This window comes from Poecilia reticulata, linkage group LG9 (assembly GCF_000633615.1).
Source record: "Poecilia reticulata strain Guanapo linkage group LG9, Guppy_female_1.0+MT, whole genome shotgun sequence".
Taxonomy (NCBI): domain Eukaryota; kingdom Metazoa; phylum Chordata; class Actinopteri; order Cyprinodontiformes; family Poeciliidae; genus Poecilia; species Poecilia reticulata.
Window position 1 is genome coordinate 7,314,873 of NC_024339.1, and position 19,318 is coordinate 7,334,190.

The following is a 19,318-nucleotide window of genomic DNA, read 5'->3' on the forward strand; positions in this document are numbered from 1 at the left end:
TCCTTTAGTTTTTCAAACAAATAGCAACGAGGCCATCTTAGTAATGATTAAAACATGTACTCATCGACTTCATTTGAGTTCATTCTACAACCAGCTACTTCTTGTATTTCACAATTTAATTTGGACAACGTTCATTTGGATTCATTGTATTAAAAAGTGCAATTACTCTAAAAAATAAATTTAAAAAATCCCTTTTGGTATTAATGAGTGTGTGTGTGTGTGTGGTTGCCCTGTGAGCCTTTGTGTTGGACTAAACTATCCAAGACATACCCTGCCTCACACAATGACTGCTGGAGATGAGCGGACATAAATGGATGGATGGATTCAGTTATGTTTGAATATTTTTGCTGCTGGACAAGAAAAACATGTCAATAGGTAAGTTTTAAAGAGGGTTACAGTTGGATGAGTGTATAAAATCTGCTGTAGGAATGAGTGTGTAACCTGAATAAAAAAATAATAATTAAAAAAATCATAACCCTAACTCGACCCCTGGCAGGAGCTTTCTTTGGGCAGCTGCTGCTCTGCATATTGCGAACATAAATACACACAGTATAGTTAAACTGTTTAATTAAAATATTTCATAGAGCAATTTTTTTTTTTTTAATTGCAAAATCGTTCCTTTCATTCTCTGATAGACATTGATGACAAAGATGCAGAGCAGGGCCTGAAAGCAGGGAGATCTCTGTAAAGTTACTTACTTGCATCAGATTATGGGATTGTGCTAAAATAAAAGCGTCACATATGTCAGGCTACTGCAACCAAAAGCATTAAGAATTGACACTTTGACCGAAAAAATGCAAAACTATGTGTAAAAAAATAGACTTAAAAACATTCGTTTTCATTTTGTTTCCTTTTCTTGTGTAAAAGTGAGAGGCATCCTGCCTCTTAATGTAAGTGATTAAACACTTTGTTACCAGGTGAAAACATTACAGAGCAAACAAATTTACATTTACACAAACGCAATAAAGTAAAAATAATATTTTAAAAATATCCAAATAGTGTTTCGCAGTATTATTTAAAAAAACAGAAACCCCGCGTTGACGCTTAATTTTGACAGGCGTAACAGGAAGTTAGTTCCACTGCTAGCTTCATTTGCTAAGAAAACGATGTTTTTAAAGGGAAACCAAGGTTGATGAGGTCTGTTGTGGGCACAGCAGGTGGAAGGTAGGCGCATATTCATTTTCTGGACAAGCCGTCCAAGTATTATTAGTGGTGTTATCCTCTGAACGAATCCTGTTTAGCGGCTTATCTTTTAGGTTAGCGGAAATCAAGATGCGGCCAAGTGTCAAGTCAAGACAACTGGGGAAGTGCAAGCTAACTAGCGAGCTAGATGTGAGCTAACTGGGCTAGCGGGTACCGTTAACTGTTCATAACAGGCTTCAGAGCTGAGAGACGCCGGACACTTTGCTTTGTTTAATTTGCTAAAAGTAAATAAGTGAACAAACGGGTTGAAGTACTTGGTGAACTGTATTGTCACTGGTGTTTCTATGCTTTTTTTTTTTTTTTTTTTTAAATACAGTGGCGTATAATTGTTGAGTACAGCGCTGGGGTTGATGGTCTAACTGTGCCCCCTCTGCATTTACTAAGCAATGCAATCTTTTCACTGTGAATCCCAAAGTTTTGTCTGCTTCTGATGGGTATGTTAGCTTAATTATTAAGAGAGTTATGTAAAAAATAAGTCATGCTAACAGCTTGAACTAAACCTTAAAATGATTCAGAAGAGATGAATGTTGCTACATTTTATGAGGGGGTTAGAAAATGTGTGGACTTATTTAATCTGTTTTTAGATTTAATGTGAAAAGTATATAATTGCAGTGATTTTTAACCCTGGTCCTCGGGTTTCCACTGTCCTACTTGTCTGTTCAGCACACCTGATGCAAGCAATTGCATTTACTTTACATAGTACCTTTAATTTGAAAATATTAAACAGTTATCCTCAATGTGAAACCTATCGGTCACTCATAACAAACTTTAGCATTCTTTGTCATTTAAAACTGTATTTTTGTCTGATTTAAAATCGTTGGAAAAATGATCAAATGGAAAATAAAAATATGATACTGCGAAATATGTATTTATTCTCCCTTTTGTTAGTAAGAACAATAAATAAATGCATGTGGTTCAAGGAGAAATTATTAGCTATGCATAAAGAGACCGTCTTTAATTTCTGCCTGCTTGATCAGGCAGGCAGAAATTCAGAAATCAAATGTTTCTCCAATCAGTAAATTTTGCAAAGTGCTGACAGGTTGGGGGTAGCAACACTCTAGGGTGTGGATGTTGTTACTAAGGGAACACATCTCAAAGTTAGCAGCAGTCATTTGATTAAATGATTTTTCATAGAAACCATTTTCTCTCTCTATTAGAATAATGGTAAAATAATGTTCCAGTGCTGTTAATAACATTATGATTTTTGTTTGTTTTTGGTGTTGTAAAATGCACCTTTCTCTCCTCAAATCGGGCTACATTACTCATTTTCAAGGCTGTAAAAATTCTTGTTGCCGCCCTGCCGGGTTGTTGTCGCCAACGGTATTAAAATACATTCATAATGTTTGACTCGATCTTCCTCTCCTGCTCTGGGTAAGCAGGAACAGAGCTGCTTCTCGCAGATTGCATGTTTTTATTGTATGCTTTATGTATTCCCCCAGCTGTGCTTTGCGGGGTTCACAGTCTGGCCGTTGTGTTGTAAATCATCTGGAATTTGCAGCGAGTGTTCAGGCTTTTCCTCACAGCCGTATGTTTAAAAAATAAAAATGAATCGTTTTGGTGGCTCCAAGGAAAACCTTCACCAGCACGAACAACAAGGAACTGCTCTGACTGGAACACAAAAGATGCGATTGACATTTTTAACAGATCCTCAATGCGAAATCCAGCGGGTATGTGGGAAAGCGAGATTAAATCTGCCACGTGTTTTGAGTTGCCTCAGCAGTGATGTAACAACTAAACAGCCAAATAACCCTGAATACCTCCTGACTGCTACAATCTTCTGAGTTATGAAAACAACTTACAAGAACCACGCCATGCTTGTTCAGAATAAATATGTTTTATGAAAGCATCGTCTTCCAAACAGATTAGGAAAATCTTCTCCGCCGCTGTCTGATGCGGCCTCTGGAGTCGGTAACTCGAGGACTGTTTGTGTCCTTGCAGATGGAGGAGCTCATGTGGCAGATGGGCTGGGAGGTTGGGACAACTCACTCTTTGTCCTCTTCTGTTATTGGGCTTCATGTCAGGGAGCAATTAACCTCTCAACTTTTAACCAGGGCTGCATGATTATTGAAGAAACGGGACTAAAAAAAACTGATTTTTGGTATCCATCAAAATAAATCTGATCTCTGAGTACTTGTTGCATTACAGAACATTATTGAATGTTTTTCCCCCCTCTACTAAAACAATTTACATGTGCAGTAAGCAAGAAATCAATTAATCATATGATACATAAAAAAAAAAAATCATGCAATCATTTCAGTTTGCATGTTTTATTGTTTTTTTAAAGGACAATTTTGTTAACAAAAACCCATCCATCCATTTTCTTTACACCTTGTCCCTCAGTGGGGTCGGGAGGGTTGCTGGTGCCCATCTCCAGCTAATGTTCCGGGCAAGAGGTGGGGTCAACCTGGACAGGTCGCCAGTCTGTCGCAGGGCAACACAGAGACACACAGGACAAACAACCATGCACACACACACTCACACCTAGGGACAATTTGGAGACAGTCATGTTTTTGGACTGTGGGAGGAAACCAGAGTACCCGGAGAAAACCCACCAGGCAAAGGGAGAACATGCAAACTCCATGCAGAAAGATCGGGCCGGGAATCGAACCCAGAACCTTCTTGATGCAAGGCAACAGCTCTACCACCTGCACCACTGTGCAGCCCTGTTCACAGAAACGTCAAAATTAATTTTATTTGTTTTATTTATTTTGAATATTTAAAATAATGTTCCAGTGTTAATTGTTCATTAGAATTTAAAGAGTACTGATCTTTGATGTGGATGTGTTCTTGCATTATTATGCCATTACCATTATATTATATTACTGGAAAATGGTCAAAACAGCAGTATTATCGTTTATCGCAATAACTTCTTGGACAATTTTTATCGTCCAGCTAAATCTGTTATTGTGACGGGCCTGTGCATTCCTACAGTTAAACTGAAGGGATGTTGTGGTGCAGAAGAACACAACGTGTCTCTAAAGTTAAATGTTTAAAAATCTCCCTACCAGAAAAATAACATGAGATTAGAAGAAAAAAAATTGTAAATTCAAGGTGATAAGAGAGAGAATTCTTTCTATATTTCCTCAGTACTTTCTGGTCCACAACAGGATAATTTTGCGCCATACTGACTCATCAATAACTCTGCAGTCACTTTTATCTACTGGTATTTAGTCCCAGCAAAAAAAAGCATTTATGACTTTCTAAGAACACTTCACCAAAAAAATAAATCCGTTTATGATTCATTTCCAAAATGATTTAGCACATATGGTTTCAAAATGGCCAATAAACTCCCTCTTTGATTGAGGATCTTTGCATTAGGAGGTGTTAGCTCATCTTCTCTGTGTGTTTTAAATGACTCTGTCAATATAAGATTGAAACACTGAATGACCTACAGCACCTGGCCATGTCACTTATTAAAAAATCTGCATCAGCCAACAAAGGAATCGGCAGGTAAGGCTTCTTAAAAATCGGTCAGAAAACTTCACCCCTGAAAAAAATTATCTTATTACAGCAACATTTCAAACTTTAAGTTGGCATGCTCACTTGTTTAGTAACTTAAAACAAGTGACTGACACCGAGAACATATTTACCACGTCTGACTTTGCAGAAGTAAAACATTTCTCTTTTTTTTTTTTTTACGGCTCCAGTTTGATTTGCACACACTTTTAGGAAATGATTCCCCTCTGTAAAGTCGACAAGTTAATCTTTATTCACTCTATAGTCCCTCTGAGCCGAGGACACATTTGTAACTGTACACCCTGTAGAGTTAAGCAACCTCTGCTGTGCTGTTTGGCTCCGACTGTCAACACTAAACTGACTGCCCTTGACGAAACACTCATTCCCCACAGTTGTTGTACGCTGTCCTCTGAAAGCAACTTGTAGGTTGTTATTTGCACTTTACTGTCTCCTTAAATGTGTTTTCTAGTGATTTTGCTGGTTCTGTGCTTGTCAACAATACCAAGATTGTGTTGGGTTTACAGTGGAAGCGCAGTTCCACTCCAACACAGTGGAGTTGTCTAGCAGGATGTTTTAATTTACAGTAAGCAGCAAGGTCGTATCTCTGTAAACCGGCTTTGTGCTGATGTTCAGCACCGATAGGAGAAATCACAGGCTTTGAATGCCAACCAGAGAGACTTGGAAGAGGAATGTTTTTCAAAGTGTTTTTGCCGATGTCCGATTAGTTACTCTTTCTCCACTTTGTAGTTTTTCCCAGAAAGGAAAAACGCGCAAATTACAGACAATGATTGCAACAATAAAAAGTACGCCCGGTCGTAGAAAGCACCGCCTGAATAAAGCTGCCTAACGGAAAGTTTCCAATCATTCTTGTTTTTTAAGGTTGTTGCTGGTTGCTGGGTGCCGTGGAGCAGAGGAGCTGTGCCATACCCCCCCCGTTTGTCCTCTCATGCCCCCCCCCTGTGTGCGTCTCCCAGCCTATCAGTGACCCCACGCCCCCACCCAGCCCCTACCTGACCCATCCCGTCGTGTTGCCGCCCAAGCCCCGAGCCCCCTTCTCACCCCATGCTTGGGACAAAGCCAGCTCACTGCCAGCCCAATGACTGCCTGGATCGTCCTGCCTGTCAGCTTGGCTGCCTTCTCCATCACAGGAATATGGATAGTGTGAGTCACGGCTGAGGAGTGCCTGTCGCCTGCGCTTTAACTCATGTGAACCGTTCGTCCGGGAGAGAACGCTCCAAAAACACACAATCTGAAGTATTTGTAGTTTAGTTTCTCGTGAAAAACTAAATGAGACAAAACTAGCTTACAAGTAGCTTTTCAGCGAGATAGATGAGCTTGTTCTAGGTTAATAATTCCATAATTTTAATGAAAACAGCACTAATTCCACTGGTTGATTATTTAATTGTAACAATAAATTTTTCCCGTGTTATAAGTGAAATAATCTAACAGTTGAGCTATTGCTGCTTCATCAATATTAAGGAGTTATTGATTCAAAACAAGCTGCTATTTTGTGCTGAATAGTTGCATGTAAGTTAGTTTTGTCTTATTTTAAGTGTAGTAAGATATTTGCACTAGAAACTATAAGAAATACTTGGTAAGGTTTTATGTTTTTTAAAAGTCTAAGCTTGTTTTTTGTACTTTGAGCTTTATTGGGTCTGCCATGATGTGTTTCTCCCTTTAACACTTCTGACCTTTTGTTTCCTGCAGGTATGCGATGGCTGTGATGAATCACCATGTTTGTCCTGTAGAGAACTGGTGGGTGTTTCTTTTTTTTAAATTTGTTTTAAATATACTCCTGTTTAACATTTAGATGTATTCAAGAGCCCTACAAGAATTATTTATTGAACATTTTTCTTTTCACATTTTCTAAAATTAATGTTCCAAGTATTTTATTGGGAAATAGACCCACCAACATAAAGCTGTGCAGAACTGTGATGTGGTATTAGACTGGTGTGCGTAATGCGTGAGCCTCAATTTTCATGTCTTACCACAGATTCCCAGTCAGATTTTTGGCCCAGACTTTAACTAGGCCTTTCCGATAAAGGAACGTGCTTTAATTTAAACATTAGAGGTGCTTGTTATGCTAGAAAGTGAACCTCTCTAGTCGGTTTGCTTCCCTTTTTTTAGCTACATCAGTTTTCCTATCAAGTCTGACCAACTTCCCTGTCAAAGTGGAAGAAAGCTTCCCCACAGCACAATGTGCCACTACCGTATTTCATAATGGGGGTGGTGTGCTCAGTTTTGATCTCCTCTGACCAGTGTACCATCTTACAAGTTTGCTGTGTTTAGGGGCTGAAACGATTAATCAATCTATTATTGAAATAATTAACTAATTTAGTGAGTGATTAATTGTTAACTGGAGTTTTCAGATGCAAAAAAAAAGACCATTAGCTGAAATGACAACATATTCAGAGCAATAATTAAACTAAAACTGTACAAAAATATATACACATTTTGTAATAAAGATTGAAAAAACAATTTGTCTATAAAAATGATCTACCCACATGCCTAGTTTTAGCTTCATATGATGCAAATTCTGACAAAAAAAAATAAAAAAAATCTCAACTTTTGCTATCCAATTTTTAATCTGTGACAATGTTATGTTATTGCATCTTTGGCAATAAAACAAAAAAAATAAATGTAATTATTTGTTTGCGGTTTTTAATGTATTTTTAATATTGTATAAAAAAGGCTGAAGTGGTTAAATAAAAATAAAAATCTGCAGAATTTGTTATCCGTTTAATCGTCAGATTAATCAGTATAATAATCTATTACTGAGACAATCATTAGTTACATCCCCAGCTGTATCCTCTGCTTTCCTTGAGACAAACTTTAAAATAAAATGTTTGTGGCTTTTCTTCTCGTCGATCCTTTTTAAAACGCAGTGTTTCTGAAATAAACGCCTCATCTCTGGCTTTCACTTTGGAACTTCAGATGAATGCAAACTCACGCCACATGTTTCGCATTTTTAGTTTTTTATTAGCAAAAGAATCAAATACGCCTTAATCACAGCAAAGCACACTGAAGTTGGTGCAACTTGGAAAAAGTTAAAGAACATGATAAATTTGCGAGGCGCTGTACCTCCAGAGAGTGAGCTGACCTCATTGTGTCGCCGCTGCAGGTCTTACAACGTCACATGCACAGAGGAGTTGCCCCGACCAGGATTCCCCAAGACCTGCTGCACCATCCAGGACATCCCCCTCATCAGGTCGGCTCCTCCGCCTCTGCACTTCTCCTCTTTGTCTCAGAACACAAACAGCAGCTTGTGTCGGGAAGGGCCTTGGGCATGAATTAGCATCTGGTTGTGCTGCTGCTCTGTGTCAGCCATTAACCCACACTTTGCATAACTCCAGTTCGTGGAATCTGACTGTAGGCCTCCAACGATGGGCAAGTACAAAGGGAAAAACACAATGGGACCTGAAGCTCTTTTAAATAAAAATATTGATTCACAAGCACTCGTTAAAACTCAGCTTCATATTCAAATGAAATTAGCTAAACCGTTTTTGATCACTTAAGAGCTGTTCGGCAGGATAAGTGTGTGTGTGTGTGTGTGTGCGTGCGTGCGCGCGCATTTCTTTGGTTTTAAAATCTGAACTGTCGTCTTTTTTTGTCCTGCAGTAAATGTGGCTCATTCCCTCCTGAAAGCTGTTTGTTCAGCCTGATTGGCAACGTTGGAGCCTTTATGGGTACGTCCTCAACTAATCTTCAGTGCATGGATGCAAGTAATGGCCGTTTTTTTTTTTTTTTTTTTGTGGGTCATGCTGGTTCTGATTAGGAAAACAATGTTTTTTCTTTTTTTAACAGATTAAACTGAGACAAAAAATGGGACTATAGATAAGAGATTTAACTTGATGTGAACTTGAAGATTTATCATGATATTTTGTGCTACTATTATGACAACAATATAAGAGTGACAATAAGAGCTATTTACTACTTCTTTAGGTAACTGGCTGTGACTGTGTTGCAGCAGTCAAAGCCTCAATGTGATTTATGTCACCATCTTGCACACAGCAACTGCATTCAATCATATTTTCAAGTTTATTAATATTTATTGATTCTATCAATAAACAAGCAGTGGACAGAAATATGGAAATTAACATTTGGAAATGATATGGGCAGTTTTAGGGTGTTTTAAATATTTTGGAAATTATTAGTTTTTGACTTTAAAAAAAAAAGTTAATTCACTAAAAGGGAGTTTGAAACACATTTGCTGAATGAGTAGCAAACATTTATGTCCATTAAACTATAAGCTGTTTTTAAAATTGTCAGTCAAAAGTACAAGCAGGTCAAAAATATGTCTTAAACCACAAGAAATTACAGTATTTTTTCCACTGCTCAATGATAAACTAAACATACAGTCATTCTAATTAAATAAAGAAGTTAGGTTTTGTTGTTTTAAAAGGGATGTTAAAATTATTGTAGATCCAGAACCTTGAGTTTTTGAGTTCTTCATAAAACCAAGAAAATTCAGGACTGCTGCAAGAAGTCGCTCATGCCAAAGTGTTATTGTCGACATCTACAATGACTCTTTGAAGAATCTGAATTGAGATGAGTTGAGCAGAATTTAATTTGGGATCAATAAAGTATTTTTGAATTTGAATCGAAAGAAATCCTGTTTTTAAAATCTTTTGGACTCGGATGAAAAACAACATTCAGCCTATTTCAGCCAGAAGAACAGAATTTTGATGTGCTCTCTTTATAAATGCTTGCTATATTGAGCCAGGTTAAAAAATAAACAACAGGCTCTCTATGCATAAATAAGTCAGTTGATAAATGTGTTCCTATTCATCATGAAATTAAAGAAAAAGTACAAAACATGATTGCTAAAGGACAAATGCTTTGCGTTGAACTTAATATTTTCTCCTGTAGAAAATGTTAATTTCTGTAATAATTTTGCTCCATTAAAAAAAAAAAAAAAACACTTGTCCTGGCGGGCCACAGGGAATCAGTAAAGGGGCCCCAAATGGGCCCCGGGCCACACTTTGGACACTCCTGGTTCCGTCCACTCGTCCTTGTGTTTGTGTTCCTGGTCACATTTCTGCTGACGCAGCTGCCTTGTCTCCCTACATTCAGCCCTGTGAAAGGAGCTGCTGCCCAGGTTGTAAAACGCCGTATTGATCACAGACACACAAATTCAGTTTAAAGCTAAACGTGTTGGGAAAATGGAATGTGGTCGAGGAATAATTCATCAAGACCGACTGACTCTGATTGCTCTGGTTTACCGAGTCTGAGGATGGGGTTGGATGGCGGCGCATTAAAGATTTACTTAAGGAGACTCAGAGTGTTGGATTGACATCCTAAACATCGTCTACAGATTTATGTGGCAGGAAGTTAGCTTAGCATAACTGCAAATGGATGGTAATGCCTCGTCAGGTGTTTTCCTTGGCGGCGGCAGCTAGCTAATCGATAATTATGTGGTTTTACAGAGTCTTATGGGGTTAATCGTTTCTGAGCGCAGCCGCCTTGTTTCAATTTGTCACCCGCACAATCATTTTTGATCTGAGCCCAATTTTAAATAAGGCAAAAAAAGTGTGATTTAGATGTGCCGGTGCACAAATATGAAACTGTCCCAGTTGCCTCCATCATCTGAGCTGCGTCCTCTGGGGTAACCACAATCACTGCTGTGTAAAAAGAGAACTGTTCGCTCATTGCTAATCTGAAATAGGGCGATATATTTTGAGATGCAAAGTACTAAATATCTCCTCTGTTTGCAGTCATTCTGCCTGCTGCCTCCAGACTTCAGCCAATAGCCATGGGACTTCCAGATATGGCTGCTGCCTAATCAATAATGAATACAGCTTTCCTTCCACTTCCCCATGTCCTTTTTTTTTTTTTTTTTCCCCTGCCTGCACCTTTCGGGGCCTTCATCCATTACTCCTCCTCTCCCTCTTGTCTTGTTTAAACACCAGTCACTTCTGGCCCACTTTTCCCCCTCACTGGTCCTGATTGCCTCGCTCCAGCTGTTTTCATCATTCCAGTCACCTCTCCTTCCCAGCTGGTTTCTGTTTATCCGCCCTCCTTGTAGTCTGATGTCCTTTAATTAGCATTTCTCTCGCTGCTCCAAATTTCAGCGTGTTTTGGGTCAAGCTTCCGGTTCTCTTGTCTGTATGATTCAGGAAGCTGCAAGGTTATTGTTTTCAAACACAGACGGCACAGCTGAAAAGAAAGCTGCCGCTCCGTTCTGCTTTTAGATGGATCAATGGCTGGGAGAACACATCCTGCCCGCTCTGGAGAAACATATCAGATAGTCTTGCATCAGCAGAAGGATGGAAGCTACTACCTGGCAGCCATTCATTCATTTTTATTCCTTTACTAACTTGGTAGTAAAAAATGAAGTGAATACTACATGAATGCGTAATCGAACTCTGATGCGAACCTAAAAAACAAACTGCATATGTGAACGCCAAAAGCAGGAAGTGGGCTACAGCACAGGGCATTCTGGGTAAAAACAACCTAAACCAACACAGAGTGTCTAGACAAATGGCTCGTGGTCTTTTCAAAACAAAAGAGAAATCCTACAATAGCTAACATCCGACGCTACTCCATTTCCATTTCAAGAAGAAGGAAGTTGAGCTCAATGTTTTCTTCAGAAAGTTTTTGCGTCGTTTCCTTCAGTAGTTTTTGATGCAGCGCCACCATAGGCGAGGAGGTGAACGGATCTTTCAAACTGTTGCTTCACACAGAGCCGTGAGAAAGCAAACAGTACCGGCTAAAAACGTAACAAATGTTGCAGTTTTGTTCTCCAATCGAACCAAGTCTATTATATTGTCAATTGTGAAACCATAGGATTAATACAATCTTATTCAAATGTTTCGGGCTTGTTTTTAATGCACATCTCTTTCCCTCCCCTTTGCAGTGGTGATGGTGTGCTTCCTGCGCTACGCCCAGGTGATCGAACACAGCCACCAGTGTTGGATCAACACCAGCGCTCTGGTGTCTGGCTGCACCAACGCCGTCGGTCTGGTCATGGTTGGAAACTTCCAGGTAATCCTGAGCAATACGTAAAGTTTTATGTAGACTTTAAACCAGGGATGTTTGACTCTAGTCCTCAGAGGTTGGACATGATGCAGGAAGGTGTCCTGACCTAAGAAAACATTAAAGACATGCAGGACACTCGACTTAACTGGCTGAGATCCTCCAGTTGGTATGAAACGTTTGTTTTTCTGTCCGACAGGTTGATCACGCCAAATCTCTCCATTACGTGGGCGCCGGTGTGGCGTTTCCTGCAGGGCTGCTGTTTGTGTGCTTGCAGTGCGTCCTCACCTACCGAGTGGCTGTGACCACCCTGGACTACTGGATGGCTCACTTCCGGGTGGCTCTGGCGCTGGGAGCCATGGTCTCCCTGGTCCTCAGTATCCTCTGTAAATCGATTGGGATGTCAGAAATTATCGGGATTTGACCTTTAAAGACTCAGGAGTTGACCATTAATGCAAGTTTCACATATTCTGTGAAAGGGTGCGTTTGATTTATCAATCAGGGGTGTTTGTGGCCTTGATGGCTCGTTATTCTTCATGCTAGCTGTCACTAATGTGACCACCTCAGTCGTCTGTCAATATAAATTCTGTAGTTGAACCAATTAGTTTAGGAATCGTATAACTTTTCTCAACATGATCTCTTTCTCTCTCAGGACTTCTTGGACGGTTCTGTGTGTTACTCTGTCAGTCCATTTGCTGAGTTAACATTAGCGACTAACAGCCCTGCATTTCTACAACGTTTTTCTGGCTCTGCGTTAGTTTTCAGGAAGAGACCGTTCTAAAACTGCTGGAAGCAGCGACTTCATTCGACGTCTGCCGAGTTTCAAACCAGCAGAATAAGATCAAGAAATAAGATTAAAAAAAAAAAAAACAGGATAACACTTTATTGATCCCTTAATGGGGGGGAATTTTGTTACTCCCAGCATGGTACACGATAAAAATTAAAATAAAGTAGTAAGACTAAACAAAGAGCAATAATGAATAACAATGAGCAGTGATAGTCCTAAGGGGACGCACATGTTGCTCAGTGCATTACCAAATATATATTCAGCATTTAAAACGCACATCTCTAGAGATTGTGTGCATCATAAAGTCTGACAGCCTGGGGCAGACAGGACCTGCTGTAGCACGTCTGAGCTGCGGTCATCTTCAGCTGCTGTCTGCTGTCCACCACGCTGCAGAGGGGATATCAGCCTCATTTTCCCGTCGACTCTCCGCAAGAAAGCGTCTGTCCTCCTTAACCCGTCCTCCCTCCAGGCGGCATCTTCTTCATCCACGAGAGCTTCGTCCTGCAGCACGCCGCCGCCATCTGCGAGTGGGTCTTCACCGTGGACATCCTGGTCTTCTACGGCACCTTCACCTACGAGTTCGGCACCGTCACCACCGAGACCATGATGGCCGGCCTGCAGCAGAGCCAGCACGGCTCGGGGGTCATCATGGACCCCATGTCCAGGGCGTCGACGCTGGGTGGGGCCACCAAGGGCCTGAAGTCCCCCGGTGGCAGCAGCACGTCCACACACCTCAACTGCACCCCAGAGAGCATAGCTATGTTGTAGCTCCGTCTGGAAAAAAAATAAAACAAAAACTAAGTCACTGCAGAGGTGCTCCACTGGCAGCATGTGAAGCAAGAGAGCAAATTCATAAAACTGTAACCTCAGCGACACCAGGTATTTCTACCCATAATGCTCTACGGCCTTTATTTTTGTTTTGTTTCCGTTTTTCTCCTCCCTTCTCAGTTCTCATAGCAGATTTCGTTGAATGTTCGGAGCCGGCTCGAAAACTGGAACCGTGAATGTTTTCCAAGACGGCGGTTAAAGTTGACGACTCTGCATGGTGTTCGTCTCTACAAATGCGTCCCCCTGGATCCTTGCTTTCAAAAGACAAAAGTTCCTACCGCCTCATTTTCGTTCTTCCCCCCCCCCCCTCTCCCCTCCAACGCTTCGCTTTGCGCGGCCCGCCCACCTCTTTTGGCCTTTTGCTTATCTCTGCACGCCGCTGCTCCTGAATGGAACAAAACCAGTTCATGTTGGATTTTTTATTTTTATTTCTTTTCTCTTTTTTTTGCATCGTAAAAAACAAATTAGAAAATAATGAATGTTGAGAAGTGAATAGCTATAGTATATTTTACAGACTGTAAGCTTTACGGTCTAATTTAATCAATCATGCATTAATAACTTGAAAGGTATACGACCATTAAATTCATCTGCTTTTATTTGATTGCACTTATAATTTAATGTCTTTTTTTCTATATATATATATATATAAATATATATGTCTAGATTGGTCTCAATCATTATTCATGTCAGTGCAAAACTGGATGGTCTTTTCTGTTGTAATGACTCGCTTTAAGCTGAAAAGTGACATTTTTGTTTGCTTTTTTTCAATCCAAAGTTACATGAAATGTCAAACGCAACAATCATCCGATAATTTCCCCTCCTCTGGGGTGAGTAATGCCTTTCTCGGAGTGTTTGAGCTGCCAGGTGACACCGACGTTTCAAGTGGCCTACATGTGATGATAGACGTGAGTGACGGTAAAACTACAATCTGACTTTAGTATTTACTGTAGAGTTCTCGTCCTGACACTGGCTGCGTTCCAGGCTGGATTCCTGGAAGCCTTATACGAGTTTAAGAAATGTCTTTTTTGTTGTTATTCTTCTTTGTGAGCTCATTGTGAAGCCTTTCAGAAGATGTTCTTCACAACACTTGCAAAAGTAGTCACTCCCCTCAGACATTTGCACGTTTAGTGACGTTACAGCTACCAACTTCAATGGGATTTTATGGGACAGATTGACACAAAGTAGTTTAAAAAACATTCATTTTAAGCTCTTGATGATTTTGTGCGGCCGCCTGGCTGTGAACGGAGATCGGTACAAATTTGACCAGGACAGGCCATGATGTTGCCTTTGACAACTGACTGTAAAATTTCTGAAATTATTGACATTTTTTTATTTTATTTTTTTTCCAGATCTAACAAATTAATTCCAAATCTATTTTCTGGAGAAATTTGTTTCTTTGTCTGTGTTTAAGTGTGGGATATTAATGTTTAGCATGTAGAAACAACAACAAAGTCACAATCATATTTAGTTTTAGCTTTACAGTTTTGGCAACAAAAAAATAAATCAAGAGCTTAAAATTAATGGGGTTTTTTTTAAAACTACTTTGTGAATCTGTCCCATAAAATCCCAACACTTTTACTTTGTGTTGCTTTATCACAAAAAGTCCCAATAAAATCCATTTAAAGTTCTGGTTGTAACTTGACTATAGGTGAATTAGTTCTAGGATGTGAAAACTTGTTTGTTTTTTTTTGTTATAATTGGTGCTGTCACAACAGTGTTACAATGAGACACTGCCATACAGGTTGTCGACTGACTTCCAACCATACTGTACCTATGTTGTATCCCACCCCTCCCTTCTTTATTATCGGTTCCTGCAGCCGATTTGTTGTGAAGAAAACTAGCCGGACAGCAGACTGCCACGACGCTCTGAGTCACAACCTGCACAGGTTTTGCTCAGACGAAAGTTTTCACTGCTAGGTTTCATAAAGCACACATCATCTATAATCTGTTGGGGTTTTTTTTTTTTTGTCCTTCTGCTTGACGCGTTTTATTTCGTCAAACACACAGGATGCCAGCAATACACGTTTTCAAAAGGTCACGTCTCCTACCTCTTTTGTGGGTCTGATGTGAAAGATGGGAGATGCAGCTTTCCAACTTGTTGGAAGCATTTTTATTTTTATTTTTTTTGTTCTTTGGTCAAGGTTCAGTATTTTCCAGCTGCGTCCACAAGTGTCCGAATGTGACAGAGCTGGGGTTATGCTGTTACATAAGCTGAATGAGCACACGGCGCTCTCATCGCTTACTGTGCAAAAAAGTTTGAACTTGACATTTTTGTTGGACTGCAGAAAACCATGCCAAAAAAGACTGGAGTATACAGTTTTCTTTCCATTTATATGTGTGTGTGTGTGTGTGTGTGTGTGTGTCCGATGCGGCGGTATGAGTTAGTATGAAGTGCACTGTTTTCAGCCTTATCCCATGTACTCTGCCTAAGAAACTTTCTTTTTATTATATTTGACTTATGTTTAGCTGTAGCCTTTTTTTTTGCCATACTGTAACCAAGTCAACGTGCAACTCTAAACGGCAGCTTGTGAGCCCAAACAACGGGGCCCAAACAGCTTCTGTACCATTAAAACCATTCAACATGCCAAATAATCCAATGAAAGGTGGAGATTTTCTCCTTTTCTTTTTTGTTTTGTTCTTAGATCATTGTGTGCACCGTTTAAGGGTTTGTGTGGAGCCTTATGTTTTAGAAGGCCGCCTGACTTTTACGTCAACACTCGCAACACAGATCCAAATGTCTATGAAATGTACTCTCTTCCTACGTCCTGTAAATTTGAAAAAAAAAAAAAAGATATAGAATATTAACGAAGGCATCAGAGAAACCCCCTGTATAAAATAGTCAACAGAAATTGTTTCCTTTTATAAATTCTGTAAATATGTCTGATTTTTGTCTATCATTTAGGCCTTTTATTTTGACAGAGATTTATATTCAAATATGAAATAAAAATGAGAAGTTATTATCAAACTGGTTTTTGTTTAATTTTTTTACCCCCCATCAACTAAATTTAGTTTAGTGCGCTACGCAGTCTGCTAATGCACAGGAGGTCTGTGATGGGAAAAGGGACTCAAAGGTTTCTTTGGTAAATGATTTCATTTCACCTCATAAATACATAAAAATTATGTATCCATATATATACATACCTCATATTGCCAGCTTTAATAGCCAAAACAAATGCACATGAAAAAAAAACAAGCTTTCCAAGTATGACAAATAGTCACTGCTAATTTCCTCTTCCTAAACATTTCCATTTACTTGATAAGTACAGCTTTTATGCACATTAGAAGTTCATAAATTTAAATAAAAAAGGAATTTAAAGTCAGAGTGCTCAGAGCTGCTTTCTGCTCCATTTGGAAACATCGGGTTAAAAAAAAGCACATTTAAAATGTTCCATTATCATGTTCCCAAAGCTGGTGTCATTTAATATAAACTCTCATTTTAACACAATGGAGCATCCAGTGATGCCAGTCGCTGTTGAGGGGGTTCTGTGGAAAAGTTTTAGATTTGTTTGAGGTTTTTTTTTTTTTGTAGGTAGCAAAATGGTCTCAGTACATCAAACAGGGTTCCATCTTTGTGGAATTGGGCTGAATGCAGCTTGCTGTTCTTGCAGCATTCAGCACTTTCATCAGGTGTACATAGCTCCATGCAGGTCCTCAAGTCGGTGCTCCCTCTGTTTTCTTCTCTCCTGAAAGAGAAAAACCACAATCGCCTCAGGTCCTACTGAAAACACAGAAGTAACAACAGTTCCACTTCACAGATCCAGCACGCCGCAAAAGACGCAAACTCCAACACGGTGTAGCACAGAATTGTTGAAGCTTGAATTCTCTAAGATTCTCTGGTTTATTTATGTCTGGACTTTGACTGGACTGTTCTTTTTATTTTATTGTGTGGGTTTATTAGTCCTGGATGACTGCATCAATGCATAACAGCCACTGCAAAAAGGATTTCTTAAGTCATGTCTGTTTACATTTAGGACATAAAAACCCAGTGGAATACATCACGGTTATAATGTGTCAAAAAGTGAAACAGCTCATCATGCAGCTCACCTTGTCCTTTTTAAACTCCTCATACTCTGGATTGTCAGTCGGTAACTCAAGTCGGCAAAGTGGACAGGAGTTAGTCTAGGATTTATAAGTGGAAAATGTGAAAGTCTTAAAGGGATTTCATGCAAACCGCTGTTCAAATGTGTAAAAAAATATACATTTAATAAATTGCACATTTGTGAGCTTTACCTTGCCCAACCAGGGTAGTATACATCCTGAGTGGAAGAGGTGTTTGCAAGGCATTTCTCGAACCGTCTCTTGTTCCTCGAACTCCAGCAAACACACAGGACACTTCAAACCTTTGTCTGCCATGAACACAAAGAGTCAAATTAAATCTCCTCAAATACGCAAAAGATCATCTAGCTGACAGCTTTCAACACTATGATCCCTCAAACTTTCTCTCTACGGAGTCCCAACACACATTTAATGTCTGCATTCATCTCGTTTTTCAAAATTTCTGTCACCTGCTTGTTCTGCGGAAATGACGACCACAGTGAGGGTCTGAACAGCAGTTTTGGCAGCCGGGGGAGGAAGCCGCTGGTCCCAGTCTGACAGGTCGAATGCCCCGGAGTCAATCAGGTCCAAACCCTGCATTAAGGACCTGAGGACAAACACAAAATCCCAAAGCTAGAACCTGCAGGTCACAGTTACAGTACAACTTATGAGTCAGGTAGGTTGGATCTCACCTGGCCAGCTCCAGTAGTGCATTCTGACGATATTGCTCCTCAGGGTTGGTGGGCTCACAGTCATGTTCATCAAAGTATGAGGCCATTTTGATGTGTGCTGTGTGATCTGTGCATTAAGTAAACTACAAATATAAACAGAGTTATATTACATTATGAACTCATGTAAATAATGAATATAATTATTAACCATTCGGGTTCTTTTATTTTAGAGCGCATGAACAGAAATGCCATGCCACTTTTAAAAACAATAAAACATTAACCTTTTCTGTAACCTCTTTTCTGTCTATAAAGACTATACACTGAAGCTGAATTCATGTACTTCTCTTCCTTATATAAACATAATAATATGGTGTAGTACAGCAACCATAAACACACAAGGTAAACTGAGGAGTCACTCACACGAACAAAAACAGGACTAATGACTAAAATTAAAACAAACAAGTTCGGCTAACCTTCAGAGTTTGCTAACAGGAGCAGAGTTTGGTCTGTTTTCTCAGACAGCAATAATGACCACAAGACAGCGGTGAAAAAGTTAGCTTTTCTATTCCTGTAGAAGACTCGATAAAATATCAAGACTTACCCGAAACCTCAGCGATAAACATTTGTCATTCTTCCGGGTGCTACGTTGGTTGGTTACGTCACTCTTTGGTCCAATCACAGTAGAGAATGGATTTTCTTCGTCTGCTTGGGTAAAGGCTATGCTTCAGTGCTGCCATCAAGCGGTGTAATCGAGGCACGTCAGTAGAGAGGAGAAATCACTCATTTCAGTGTGTGACGTCTAGTCTTCTACACTTCTTTTTTCTGTAATACAAAATGCTTTCCAATACAGTATTTGAAATGTGTGCAGGTTGCAGAAATAAAACTGAATTTATTGCATGTGTTTTGGACAAATTATTTAATGCATATAATGTTCTCTATAATATAAAGTTTTGCTGGATTTTGTGCTTGTAATTCTAGAATCCATCCAGCAGATGGAGGTATTTCCCCAGTCAACACAACCCCACCTGCATGTGACCTCGTCACTTTCCACGTAGCTCTTCCTCGTGTTGTGGAACATTTTTTGTTCTATAAACTAATATCAATTTTTTTTTAATTGGAAATATTTCTTTTCAGAGCTTCACTGATCAAAACTAACGAAACCAAAAATTCTTAGGGATTATTTTGTATAGTTCCCCACCTAAACAAAATATAATAAATTATTTTACGGAAATTTTAATGCAAGTTATTTCAGAGATATTATCGTGTTAATTCTGTGTTTTAAGACACACAACCAAAGATAAATAAAGCAAAATGCATCAATAAATGTTGCTAGTAAAATGACCATTGTTACTTTAAGACCAAA

General features: G+C 39.5%; 2 protein-coding genes across 3 annotated transcripts; one reads left to right on the top strand and one right to left on the bottom strand.

The window, feature by feature from the left end:
* The first annotated feature begins 1,070 nt into the window (after nt 1–1,070).
* Nucleotides 1,071–13,231, top strand: tmem150aa (transmembrane protein 150Aa). The gene is made up of 8 exons (XM_008417587.2): nt 1,071–1,164; nt 5,539–5,820; nt 6,367–6,414; nt 7,781–7,867; nt 8,278–8,345; nt 11,516–11,643; nt 11,834–12,011; nt 12,891–13,231. The coding sequence occupies exons 2-8, from the start codon at nt 5,756–5,758 to the stop codon at nt 13,187–13,189; spliced, it is 873 nt and encodes a 290-aa protein (XP_008415809.1). The 5' UTR covers nt 1,071–1,164; nt 5,539–5,755; the 3' UTR covers nt 13,190–13,231.
* A 1,959-nt stretch (nt 13,232–15,190) lies between these two features.
* On the bottom strand, nt 15,191–18,646 carry rnf181 (ring finger protein 181). 2 transcript variants are annotated; one of them, XM_008417586.2, is made up of 6 exons: nt 18,557–18,646; nt 17,977–18,098; nt 17,755–17,891; nt 17,480–17,595; nt 17,294–17,368; nt 15,191–16,932 (listed from the first exon to the last, which is right to left on the bottom strand). In XM_008417586.2, exons 2-6 carry the CDS (start codon nt 18,060–18,062, stop codon nt 16,873–16,875), a joined length of 474 nt encoding a protein of 157 aa, XP_008415808.1. In that variant the 5' UTR covers nt 18,063–18,098; nt 18,557–18,646; the 3' UTR covers nt 15,191–16,872. The 2 variants fall into 2 exon arrangements, with proteins under 2 accessions (XP_008415808.1, XP_017161947.1); XM_017306458.1 differs by lacking the exon at nt 18,557–18,646 and adding an exon at nt 18,429–18,542.
* Between the last annotated feature and the right edge of the window lie 672 nt (nt 18,647–19,318).

What these genes read in the sequence shown, in the direction of transcription:
- tmem150aa (XM_008417587.2), top strand. Translation starts at nt 5,756, where the DNA reads ATGACTGCCTGGATCGTCCTGCCTGTCAGCTTGGCTGCCTTCTCCATC. An exon ending in GTTTGTCCTGTAGAGAACTG is followed by an intron (nt 6,415 to 7,780) that starts GTGGGTGTTTCT and finishes TCGCCGCTGCAG; the next exon opens with GTCTTACAACGTCACATGCA. An exon ending in CAGGACATCCCCCTCATCAG is followed by an intron (nt 7,868 to 8,277) that starts GTCGGCTCCTCC and finishes TTTGTCCTGCAG; the next exon opens with TAAATGTGGCTCATTCCCTC.
- rnf181 (XM_008417586.2), bottom strand. Translation starts at nt 18,062, where the DNA reads ATGGCCTCATACTTTGATGAACATGACTGTGAGCCCACCAACCCTGAG. An exon ending in TACTACCCTGGTTGGGCAAG is followed by an intron (nt 17,369 to 17,479) that starts GTAAAGCTCACA and finishes TATAAATCCTAG; the next exon opens with ACTAACTCCTGTCCACTTTG. An exon ending in AGGAGTTTAAAAAGGACAAG is followed by an intron (nt 16,933 to 17,293) that starts GTGAGCTGCATG and finishes TTTCTCTTTCAG; the next exon opens with GAGAGAAGAAAACAGAGGGA.